The sequence below is a fragment of the Syngnathoides biaculeatus genome, chromosome 7 (genome assembly GCF_019802595.1).
Source record: "Syngnathoides biaculeatus isolate LvHL_M chromosome 7, ASM1980259v1, whole genome shotgun sequence".
NCBI lineage: Eukaryota > Metazoa > Chordata > Actinopteri > Syngnathiformes > Syngnathidae > Syngnathoides > Syngnathoides biaculeatus.
This window is the reverse complement of record NC_084646.1, coordinates 11687124-11699133: the sequence shown is the minus strand read 5'-3', so window position 1 is coordinate 11699133 and position 12010 is coordinate 11687124. Positions and strand designations below refer to the sequence as shown.

Below are 12010 nucleotides of genomic sequence, written 5' to 3'. Positions count from 1 at the left end.
TCCCTCTCCACTCGTTGACATTCACGGGCTGGCGCCTCCGTTTCCATGGCAACGGCCTGAGAAAAACACAAATGAAGTCGTCTGAACGGGACAACGCTAGCGTCTCCGCGGCAACAGAAGCATCACGAGCTTCTTTTACGAGGCGCTCGTGAGCGTGTACACATTTTGTGCGTGGGTGTTTTTGCCGTGCGCGACCTTTGACCCCCGCCCATCTGCTAACAATGCTTGTGCTCGCCGTCAGCGTTTTAATGTCGCTCCTTTCTCAGGCGGCCGCTTCCTGCCCTCCGGCGCAAACGTCGAACCGAAGATCGCCGACGTCAGCGCAACAAAGCGGTCCGGTCCCGTTCTGGCTCAGGAGGCCTTCCCGCCCCTGAGGTTCTGGTCCCGGATCGCACCGCCCGCCACGGCAAGCGTTTGCCGTGATGCGATCATTTCATTTTCGCGGCAACGCAGCGCTGTCATTCCCAGCCAGCAAAGTCCAAAGCAGCGCAGGACGTCTTCAAGACCTCCTCAAATCCGACTCCGCTCTCCAATTAGGAGCCGCAAATGTTTTGCGAGCTCCCGTTTGAACGTGCCGTGGTTTCGTTTGGACTCGAGCCGACGCAGCTTGTCGACTTGGTCGGATCGGTCCAAACGCTGAACCGACTGGCACCGCCAGAGTGGACCTGAGGACCTGGCGTGTACCTCATCCTCAAGTCCTGAACAAGATCAGCTTTTGTTTTTTTGGGGAGACGCGGTCCTCGTGGGCTCGATGAATCAGACGTGGGCGGAGCCCGGCGAGTTGGCGTGATCTTGCTCGTTTAGCGGTTCCCATAGAAACATCACTTCGAGCTTGAAATGCGTCCGTGGCAATGGCTTCAGAACGGAACCGGAATCGGCTTTAATGACACGAGGAATTTGTCTCCGGGAGTCGGAGTCTGTTAAGAGTTGCCCGTTATAGACCAGCGCAATGACAACTACGCAGAGGGTGCAGTTAGAAGTGACCAATCGTGCGATAGTCTACACAATCTCTTGCTAATAAATACTGATTGGACCAAAGAACAATAGACGTCCAATTAATAGGAAACGATTCCTTATGAGAGTCGCACTTGTGCAGGATGCAGTTAAGAGTGCCCCCCCACACACACACACATTATGTTACGCTAACAACGTGTTTCCTCTGCGCGAGCACACACGTGCTCTGGGGGGGGGGGGGGGGGGGGCGTCCGTCCCTGAAGGGTCAGGGGTCGCTCCCAAAGCCCACATAAGCAGCCTCTGGGCTTGTTCTAAAAAAAAAAAAAAAAAACAACCCACACCACTCGGCGCTGATCGGACATTTTAGCATTTCCTCGGACTGTTGCGGAAGTGACTGTGACTGAAATTTGATTGATGGAACTTCAAGTGTTGCGGACGGTGCAGAGGGCCACTCGCCCGCCCGCCCGCCCGCCCGGCTTTGGTCACTTCCCACTCGGCGACGGCGTGAACGCGAGCGCCAACGGTCGTCCGCGTCGATAGAATGGCAACCGCATCAGGGCGTCGTGCGCTGTTCGTGAGGATAGGTCCTCACGTGGCTGATTGTTCATTGGTGGTTTGTTTTTTTTTTTTTGTTTGGTTTGGTTTTTTTCTACACACTTGGACTAATAAAGCTGATTTCTAATTTGAGCAAAAGTGTGGATGAACCCGGTCGAATGGATAAACCCGGAAAGGTTTGGTGGGGGCCGCTGAGGCCTGCCTGCCTATCCGCCCGCCCGCCCGCCTCCCTTAAAATAGTCTCGTGGCGCCACCCGCTGGTCGCCTTCGACATAGCCGCTCGCCGGAAGTAGCCTCTCCATGCTTTTGTTGTGAAATCCGGGCGAACGGAAACGTCGAGCTAGCCTCGCGCGACCGTCTGCGAGTGAGCGTGAAAATGTTCGCGTGAAGAAGATGTTACCTTTATCCATCAAGGACGACGAGTACAAGCCCGCCAAGTTCACTTTTCTACTCAAGCTGTCAGGATGGATCAGGTACGCGAAAATGCTAACATGCTAACCGGCCACACTGTGGACGGAACAGAAAGGAAGGCGGGGGAAAAAGGAGCCAAATAGGTTCACGTTGTCACCTGGGCGCCTTTTGTGTGTTTTCAGGTCAATTTTGGCCGACAAAACGTCGAGAAATTTGTTTTTCTTCTTGTGTTTGAACCTTTCTTTCGCCTTTGTGGAGCTCAGCTACGGCATCTGGAGCAACAGGTGAGCTAACAATCGCAACCGAAAGTGCAAAACGGAGGAAGAGTTTTAGCAACAACCGGGAAGGCAAAGCGGAACATCTGCCGGGCTCGTCGGCGTGCGGCGGGTTGTGCCACGTAAGAGGAAGTGACGTCGAAAGGAGGAAGTCCTCAATGCCTGACGCCGGCGTCACCCGAGTTCACTTCGTACCGTGTAGGAAGCGCACAAGACAAAGGAAGCCGTGTGGGCCAAAACTGCTCCGAAATGGCCAATTCTTGCCCTTCGTTCGGCTAATGTAACTCCGACCAACGTCTTGCTTGTTTGCTTCGTACGTGTCGCGGGATTATGGAACTGATGGGGGGGGGGGGGGAAGAAGGGAACGAAATAGCAAGGCAGTGAGAAATGGGGAGGAGTCCTCGCTCATAGTCTTTGATGATATTGAAGAATAAACGTTTTTATATATGTAATATTACATGTATATAATATATTGTACCTATATTTATTATTGTCCAACTTTATTCACAATGTTACATTCTCAAACAAGAACGTCACATTCTGCGGCTTCAAAATTCCATTTTCTCATCTGCTTATCCTCACGAGGGTCAATCCCGGCTATCTTTGGCCAGGAGCGCACGTGGAGAAAGACAACAGTCGCGCTCGCACTCACACCGACGGGCCAATTTAGAATCTCCGACGGATGCCTGGAAAGCCCACACCAGCCGGGCCGGGTCTTGAACCCGGTCCTCGGAACTGTGAGGCCAACGCTCGACAGCTGCGCCGCGATCAAAACCCGGAGCGAGCCGGCGACGGCGCAGCTCGACTTTCTACTGAGCCGAGAGCGACGGTCGTTTTGCTCCGAGACGATTTCAGCCTGCGATTTCCGGAACGATCTCGCAGGTTTTGCAGGGAGAAGCGAAATCCAAACACGAGTCCGGCACATCTCGCCGCGTTGCTATTTGATGTCTTTTGTCAACTGTTTTGTTCCGGAACAAACATTTTGTGTTGATTTGCGTTGAGAGTTCAAACTTGCTGTCACGTTGATTGATTGACGCGTGTGTGCGCATTTCAGCCTAGGTTTGATCTCGGACTCGTTTCACATGTTCTTCGACTGCACGGCGCTGCTGGCGGGCCTGGCGGCCTCCGTCATCTCCAGGTGGCGCTCTAACGACAGCTTCTCTTACGGGTGAGGTGAAACCCGGCGACGCGCGGTCGCCGGAGGCGGGCCGTCCGGGTCGTGACCTGTGTGCGTGCGTGCGTGCGTCAGGTACGTGAGAGCTGAGGTTCTGGGCGGCTTTGTCAACGGCCTCTTCCTCATCTTCACTGCCTTCTTTATCTTCTCTGAAGGGGTTGAGGTAATGTACGCGTGCGCACACACACACACACACACTAATCCAATGCGAAAATAACGTGGACGTGTGCGCGCGTGTGTCAGAGGGCGCTGGAGCCTCCAGACGTTCACCACGAGCGTCTTCTTCCCGTCTCGGTCGCCGGCCTGCTCGTCAACCTGGTGGGGATCTTTGTTTTCCAACACGGAGGACACGGACACTCGCACGGAGAGCAAGGTGACGCGCCGCGCGTGTGCCGTATCTTTTCGGGTCATTCCAAATATGAACTATTCACACCGCCGTCGGTGCGCATGTGCCGGATCTCGGCGCCGTATCTTTTCGGGTCATTCCAAATATGAACTATTCACACCGCCGTCGGTGTGCATGTGCCGGATCTCGGCGCCCCATCTTTTCGGGTCATTCCAAATATGAAATATTGACACCGCCGTCGGTACGCATGTCCGGGATCTCATCGCCATATCTTTTCGGGTCATTCCAAATATGAACTATTCACACCGCCGTCGGTACGCATGTCCGGGATCTCGGCGCCGTATCTTTTCGGGTCATTCGAAATATGAAATATTGACACCGCCGTCGGTACGCATGTCCGGGATCTCGGCGCCGTATCTTTTCAGGTCATTCCAAATATGAACTATTCACACCGCCGTCGGTGCGCATGTGCCGGATCTCGGCGCCCCATCTTTTCGGGTCATTCGAAATATGAAATATTGACACCGCCGTCGGTACGCATGTCCGGGATCTCGGCGCCGTATCTTTTCGGGTCATTCCAAATATGAACTATTCACACCGCCGTCGGTACGCATGTCCGGGATCTCGGCGCCGTATCTTTTCGGGTCATTCGAAATATGAAATATTGACACCGCCGTCGGTACGCATGTCCGGGATCTCGGCGCCGTATCTTTTCGGGTCATTCCAAATATGAACTATTCACACCGCCGTCGGTACGCGTCCCGCCAGACGCGCGAACGTCGTTCTCTGCTGCAACGTAGATAAAATACAAGATCCAGCAAACATTTTCAAAATGCTGCAGGAAAAGTTGGAGCCAATGGACAAGGACACGCGGTCCCGCCCTGCGACCTCATCCGTTCTCTCCGCCCCCTCAGGTCACGGCCACAGCCATTCGCTGTTTAACGGCGCCGCGAGGCAGACGGCGGGCCACGCCCACCACGGCGGCCGTCACGGGCACGAAGGCCACGCCCACCACGCCGGCCGTCACGGGCACGAAGGCCACGCCCACCACGGCGGCCTTCACGGGCACGAAGGCCACGCCCACCACGGCGGCTTTCACGGGCACGAAGGCCACGCCCACCACGGCGGCCATCACGGGCACGAAGGCCACGCGCACGGTCACCGCGATCTCGACGGTGAGGTGACGTGACGACGACCTGTAGCGTCACGTCGGCACGCCGATGACGTCCCGCGTGCTTTTCCTTCAACAGACGAGCGCCACCTGGGTTCCGGGAAACAGATCCTGCAGGGTGAGCTCGCGTACTCGGCTGCTCCCGCGGCAGGGCCGGCCAGCAGGGGGAGCTCACGCCACCGACAGCTCCACCTGTCCTCCAATGGGGCTTCATTTTGACGATGTCGCCGTGTGTGCTCGCTCATCAGGTGTGTTACTGCACATCATGGCTGACACGCTCGGCAGTGTGGGTGTGATCATTTCAGCGCTTCTGATGCAGAACTACAACCTGATGATAGCCGACCCCATCTGCTCCATGCTCATCGCAATCCTCATCGGAGTCAGGTGACACGTACGCGCACGCCGTTGCGGCCGGGGGTTCGAATCGCCTCAAGGGTGGGGGTGTCCCGATGGATCGGAAATTGGTCAGCGGGATGGGGTGGGACTGGCTCTCAAATCTCTGGTGTGACCAATCTTAAAGCTGCGGTCCACAGGCTGGTCCGGGGGGGTCCGGGGCAGTATACTGCCTTCCAGTAAGTAGTCGCTGGTGTTCGAGTTGTACAAATGCCAACTGGGGCGGAGTCTGTCGATCGCTCCGAGTCCGGAAAAGCGACCGACGATACGTTTCTCGTCTGCGCTTTGGTCGCCTTGGCGTCAACCGCAAAAAGTCGTTCAAGCCCCAACGGCGCTGCGGCGTTGTGGTTGCAGCGTGGTGCCGTTGCTGCGAGAGTCCATCGGGATCTTGATGCAGAGAACGCCGCCCTCCCTGGACCGCGCCCTCCCAGAGTGCTACCAGAGGGTGCGTACAAGACGCGCCGCGCCCCCCCCCCCCCACACCCACTCCCTGTGCATGACGCTTTCTGCCCCCCCCCCCCTCCCTTCAGGTGCAGCAGCTGCAGGGCGTGTACAATGTGCAGCACCCCCACTTCTGGACTTTATGTACCGACGTGTACGTGGGGACCCTCAAAGTGGTGGTGGCCCCCGACGCCGACGCTCGCTGGATCTTGAGTCAGACGCACAACATCTTCACGCAGGTACTCGCGCAAAGCGTCCCGGCGTACCCGAACACGGTCGACTTTTTGACTTCGATTGGCCCTTTTTCCAGTTGGTTCAAATGGATTCTCGCCGACGCCGACCGCACGACATTTGGACCTCCAGGATGATCGTATATCCGTACAGATCCGTCTAGACCGTAACTCTTGGCGGCGGCGTCTGAGCTGACCCAAAATGCCATTTGAAAAGAGAAAGGGGGGGGGGGGCTAATCAAACTTTTCAGATCTGCATAAACTAAAACGGCAGCTGGCTTTTTCTTTTGGGGGGGGGGGGGGCATCTCCGCTCCCTGTTCCCACGTCATGTGATGGATTCCAATCGGGTGTCTGCGTGCGCGCCGCGCGAAATTCACAAATGCGTCTTTGCCGACGTGAGACGTGCGCATGGACGCCGTTTGTCAAGATGACGATGATTGTTTTGACGCAAGACGATGTCCGTCACAGAGCAGGTTTTTTTTTTGTTTGTTTTTACCCGCATGAAGGACGAGGTCGCGGCCGGCGTTTCCGACGGAACCGTAGACGTGACTTTGGATCAGTTGGACCAAAGGAACGAAACTGCAGCCGGTTTTGCTCCTCTTGGGGTGGCAAAATGCAGAATATCGATTAGATTTGATCTCGTGAACCTTCTTTCTTTCTCTGCGTAACTGGAGAGTTCCAGAAATTTTTACGGATGCATCCGTACGTGCGTCATTGGGATAAACGGTGGAGCCGTCAAAGGTGTCTCCAACAAAATCTAATTTTGAGCAGCGAGGTGAGGAAAAAAAAAACGCCACGGCGGCAGGCTCCAACTTTGTGTTGTGTGCAGGTGGGCGTGCGACAGCTGTACGTTCAAATCGACACGGCCGCCATGTAGGGGTTCCTCCCCCTTCTGGACTCTGGGACCAATCGCAGTCTGCAATGTGGACTGACCTCTGACCTCGAGACCAAAGTGGGACCTTTTGGGGGAGGCGTTAACTGCGATCAACCCGAACTGCCCCTCGCAAGCAGACTAGGGAATTATGGGAAAGTGCCTTCATCGCGGTGCGGCAAACCCCCCCCCCCCACACACACACACACCCGTCCACAGAATGCTGACAGTTCATTGGTCTGTGGGCGACCAGTCCCACCTCAACAGTAATAAAAGCCTAGTTGAGGTCAGTCGTGCGTATCATATTCATTATTGATGACATCGTTGCGTTCCAGGATGACAGAACAGGAAGGACCGGTTCATTTCCCACCATGCATTTCACCGACAGGTCATCAAGCTTCTTGGAAAAGGGTTAAGGGGTCAAGGTGAGAAGTGTTTTTCTGACGAATCGGGCTCGACTTTTGGGAAGCGACTTCATCGAGCCACGCTGACAATTTGTGATGTGAATAAGTTGGCACGACACCTAAAAACCAAAAAAAGGAAGGAAGGGCACCAAATGTTGATGAGACACAAAGTTTGTGTCCCAATTCCTTGCGATATAAAGTTGCCAGTTTGACCTTTAGTTACAATTTAGCTCAATCTAAAGCTTGGAATGTGACTTTTCCTTTACAAATTGATGAATTTATAACCAGAAGTCAACTTTTCAAAGGGGGATCGGTAACAAGGAAATGCTCCCGATAGCTTTGGGTCATTCCACTAGAACCCAATCGGCAATTTTGATTTGCTTTCCCGGGCCACAAAGTGATGTCGGGAAAGATCTGGTCCCCCGGGCCACCCGTTTGACACCAATGTTAGAGATTGATTTGTTGCGTGATGCCAACATCGTTGCAATTTGTCCAATCTTCTCGGTTTGACGGCCGTGCTCAAATTCTGTCGTCGGACGAAGTTCTTACTCTGCCTTCAGGCGCGATTGCGAGTTCTGAAATTCTGCTGATAGTTTCAACAATAGCATTACAAAAAAATCTTTTTTAAACCCACAGAAATGTATCAAATATTAAGACGGGATGTACAGCTGATTAGTGTTTTGGATGTTGCTTCCTCCCAAATCGTATGTATTCATTTATGATACATTTACTGCGAGTATGCGGGGGGGGGGGGTTCCACGCTACTTGTCTGCGATGAACGCTAAGAAGGAAGCCAAAGTGTGGACTGTCGGCCTCTTTGCTTGGGACAAAGAACAAAAACACATCGCGGACCGGGGGGTCTCGTGTACGCAGTTTTCTCTGAGAAATGTAAAGAAAAAAAAAAAATCATCTTAACCATCTTTTTTTTTTTTTACGCAAAAATAAACAAGGACTGGAGTGTAAGCAAGTTGCACGCAGAACTACTTTGAAAACTTTCATTGAAGATTGAAGACTGGCAGGCATAAATCAAAATTCAAAAAATGCACAGGAAACGGCGTGACCGACGGAAGCGGTTCAAACGCGGCATTTGGGTATCAAGAGCAACAAGGTGTCGATTTCCTCAAATTTATTGAGGCAGTTGGCGGGGGCGGAGGGGAGGTTCGCGGGCCCCGGCCGTCGTCAGCGGGTCAGGAACCGTCAAGCGGGCGGAGTCGCGCCAGAACGTCGTCGTCTGCCGCGTGTAGCCGCAACATGTCCGCCTCCAGGGGGTGGAGCCTCCCGGCGACCGCCAGCGAGTGGAGAGGCGCGCCGAGGTCGCACGAGGTCATCTGAGCCAATGTCGCCGTGACGATCTTCTGGTCGGCCGCGCCCAGTCTGGCCGCGCCCACGCACAGCGTGTCCTCCGTCAGGCCTGCCCACAGGATGCGTGTGATCGGATGCCAAAGTATCTTCGTGTCGGAACTGACATTTTGGACTTATTGGACCTTTCCGGTGGAATTAAAATCGATTCAAATTCAACCGCAAAAATTTAGCACAACATTTTGGTCCTTGTCGTTCAACGGCGCTTGTCAGAGTGCCCCCTGCAGGGCGGCGCGAGGTGCCACTTTGGGGTCAGTTGTAAAGAATCACAAAAAGCGGGATAGAACCTCGTCGTCATCAGAATTGTGGCCACATCAAAGTCGCAATTTGAAAATTTTAAACAAATAGGAAGATTCAAGCTTAAATTGATGAATTCCCCCCCCCCCCCCCCCATCAGTTTGATTTGAAAATTTACCATGAAAATGTTTACCAAGAAATTTCAACTCAAACATTTTTGGGGTGACCTTTCAAGCATTACAGAAATAATGAAAAGTTGTCACAACAATACAATAATCCCCCCCCCCCCAATCAAAATCACATTAGTTGCCGCCACTCACCAGGCTCCTCCCCTTGGTCCCGCCTCCTGCGGACGATTTGGAGCAGCTGGTCGGCCGCCTGGGCCGCGCTCATGAAACGCGGAGGTTCGTAGATCTTCCTGCCCCTGAAACGAGAGCCACGTCGTCAGCCGGCCGTCCGGCGGCGACCCGCCTGCCGCTCGCGGTTTACCTCATCAAGCTCTCCACCGACTGCTCTTTCACTTTGATATCTGCAAAAAAAAGGGGGGGGGGGGGGACACACACACACACGCGCTAGCATCCGTCGCACGTGACAGATCGACACGCCGGCGTCATCGCTCGACTCGGCGCTCACCCAGCAAACAGAGCGTGTGCAGGCCGGCGGCTCGGTTCTGCAGGATTTTGTCGTAGAAGCTCTCGGGTTTCCACGAGTCCGTCCAGAAGACCAGGGACACCGTCTCGCCAAAGTTGTACAGCTGACATGCGAGAATGATATTTTTGAACTTTCAGCTTTTCGGTTCGGATGGAAACCCGCGAGCCCGAACCTGCAGGCCGCAGCAGCCGACGGCGGTGATGACGGAGGCGTTGTGGACCACGCGGTACGGGATCCCGGCGCGCACGGCCCTCAGCGCCAGGTCGCTGTGAGTGGTCGCCCTGCCGACGAAAAGGTCGCTCGAGAGGCCGGAGCGGACGGGACGCGGGGGAGGGAGCGGAGCGGACGGCGGGCTCACCCGAAGGGGTCGCCGGCCACCAGGAAGGCCACGTCGGCGTCCTTGGCGTCCTCCAGGATCCGCTCGGCTTCCTGCTCCACCAGTTCCCGGTCGGCAAGGACCACTTCCTTGCCGTAGAACTCCTCCTGCCGCCGCATAAACCCGACGGGTCACGTGACTGCGATAACGGCGCTTCCCGCTGTGGCTTCTCGCGGTTCGCTACCCGAGCCCGGTTCAATTGAGCCCTCCGTGGATATTGCGCAATCCGCGTCACTGACCAATCAGAGGCCGGAGATCCGCATAGACCAAAGCCCGTTTTTGCTCCCGCCATTTTCTCAGACAACATTGCATGGTCCAGTATAGGTTTAGTTAGCGTTTGATCGCGTATTTGGGTTATTGAACAAAAAATATGGTTAAGAGGTGTAGTCACTGACTTTGTAATCGTGACGACGGGTATCCCGAAAGGCCAGTCGGTGGGAGTTGGATTCGTACCCTTTCCAAAACCGAAGACCCAGTGCGAAAAATGCCTTCGATGGATCAAACTTTGTGGAAGACCGCATCGTCAACTCAATCCATCTAATATCAACCGGAACACATATGTTTGCACCAAGGTATGCCCTATATTTGATTTTCAATACACGTCTCGTATAAATGAATTCGAAGTTCTTTGCTAGCGTAACATTGCTACGTGCGAACGATTGCCACACTTATTCTTTGTCGAGCGATATTTAGCGACGATCGGACTGCACAAACGTGTCGCTTTCTTGCCGGCTCGCGGCCGAAGCTTAACCAGACTGTGTTTGCGCGAAGATATGCCCTAAATTTGATTTTTAATACACGTCTCGTATAAATGAATGAGACGTTCTCCGCTAGCATAACATTGCAACGTGTGAACGATTGAATGAAATGAGAAGCACGGAGTCTGTCTCGGTTCATAATGTATTGTATTGTATTGTATTTGCCACTTTTACCGTTTGTCTGACGTCACTTCGGGAGGCGGGGTTAAGTGCCCTGTACGGAGGGGTCAATTGCATTTGGCTTCTTAGTGCAATACAGTACGCATGTCATATTTTAAAACGACGTCATTTTATTTGGATGACTATTGACCCATGGACGTGCATCCGGCAACTTGTGCCACGTTCACAATTTGATGAAACTGTTGCTGCATGCAATCCTTTTCTATCTTGCGTGAGAATTGCGCGACAGAATTGAAGATGCCTTGCCATGATTCTAATGTTGAATTGAGAGCAAGCAACACCGTGTTCGTTGACACATTTCAAACTAATGCAGTCCAAAGAAACGAGATTTTTGTTTCGGTGGGTTCAAGTCAAGTTAGACGTAAAAGTAACCACAGACCAGCGCGTCTTTGCCCACAGTCAACATGGACGTGTAGGCCTCCAAGTAGACCCGGGAACACTTCCGGACCACCTGCAATCCTTTTACGGTGATGTCGAGGGCATCCCCGAGACCCAGACCGACCAGGTAGAGCATCTGGACCGGAACGCTCGCCTTGTAAGCGCCTAAAACGACGTCCGCTTCCTCCTCTTAGCACGCCGACGCACCCTCGTGCGCCTGCCGTCAATCGTTTCTCTCCTTTCGCGACAGTTGAGCTGCTTTTGCGACTACACTGACAGCGGAAACGAGAAACGAGAGCGCTCGGCCAATCGATGACGCGGAAGAAAAACGAGACTGCGCACTCTGCATCCAACCTTGGTTCCGCCATGGTCAACAGGATCGGACTTCCGGTCAGGGCAGAAAGCCTGGTTGAACGATCCGATAAATCCATCTACTGCACTTGGGACGTGAATATAATCTAAACATTTGCAGCATGCCCAGGAAGATTTAAAAGATACATTGACACAGGAGGTACGGACCTTCAGGATACTGTAATGATATATTTTCCATCCATCTGTCCATTTTCGGAGTCGCTTATCCTCACGAGGGTCGCCGAAGGAGGCGGGGGCACACCCTGAACCGGTCGCCGGCCAATCGCGGGCCACACGGAGACAGGCAACGGTCGCACTCACAATCATACCGAAGGGGCAATTTAGAGTCTCCGATGAATGCAAGCCATGTTTTTGGAATGTGGGAGGAATGCGGAGGAGGCAACGGGGGAGAACACTGGCGGGGCCAGTATTCGAACCCCGGTCCTCAGAACTGCGAGGTTGACGCTCTAACCGTGCCGCCCGGTGAAATGAGG

At 53.9% G+C, this 12010-nt stretch overlaps 2 protein-coding genes across 4 annotated transcripts; one reads left to right on the top strand and one right to left on the bottom strand.

Annotated features, from left to right (window-relative positions):
• Window positions 1-1795: 1795 nt before the first annotated feature.
• On the top strand, window positions 1796-7112 carry slc30a7 (solute carrier family 30 member 7). Of its 3 annotated transcripts, XM_061825636.1 has the most exons (11): window positions 1796-1982; window positions 2103-2204; window positions 3250-3363; window positions 3445-3532; window positions 3613-3742; window positions 4630-4890; window positions 4966-5004; window positions 5135-5270; window positions 5634-5724; window positions 5810-5959; window positions 6781-7112. In XM_061825636.1, exons 1-11 carry the CDS (start codon window positions 1903-1905, stop codon window positions 6826-6828), a joined length of 1239 nt encoding a protein of 412 aa, XP_061681620.1. In that variant the 5' UTR covers window positions 1796-1902; the 3' UTR covers window positions 6829-7112. The 3 variants fall into 3 exon arrangements, with proteins under 3 accessions (XP_061681620.1, XP_061681621.1, XP_061681622.1); XM_061825637.1 differs by lacking the exons at window positions 1796-1982; window positions 2103-2204 and adding an exon at window positions 2211-2475; XM_061825638.1 differs by lacking the exons at window positions 1796-1982; window positions 2103-2204 and adding an exon at window positions 2368-2508.
• Window positions 7113-8337: 1225 nt separating this feature from the next.
• Window positions 8338-11494, bottom strand: dph5 (diphthamide biosynthesis 5). Its single transcript, XM_061825639.1, has 7 exons — window positions 11167-11494; window positions 9832-9956; window positions 9646-9754; window positions 9456-9576; window positions 9312-9351; window positions 9143-9246; window positions 8338-8637 (listed from the first exon to the last, which is right to left on the bottom strand). The coding sequence occupies exons 1-7, from the start codon at window positions 11299-11301 to the stop codon at window positions 8414-8416; spliced, it is 858 nt and encodes a 285-aa protein (XP_061681623.1). The 5' UTR covers window positions 11302-11494; the 3' UTR covers window positions 8338-8413.
• Between the last annotated feature and the right edge of the window lie 516 nt (window positions 11495-12010).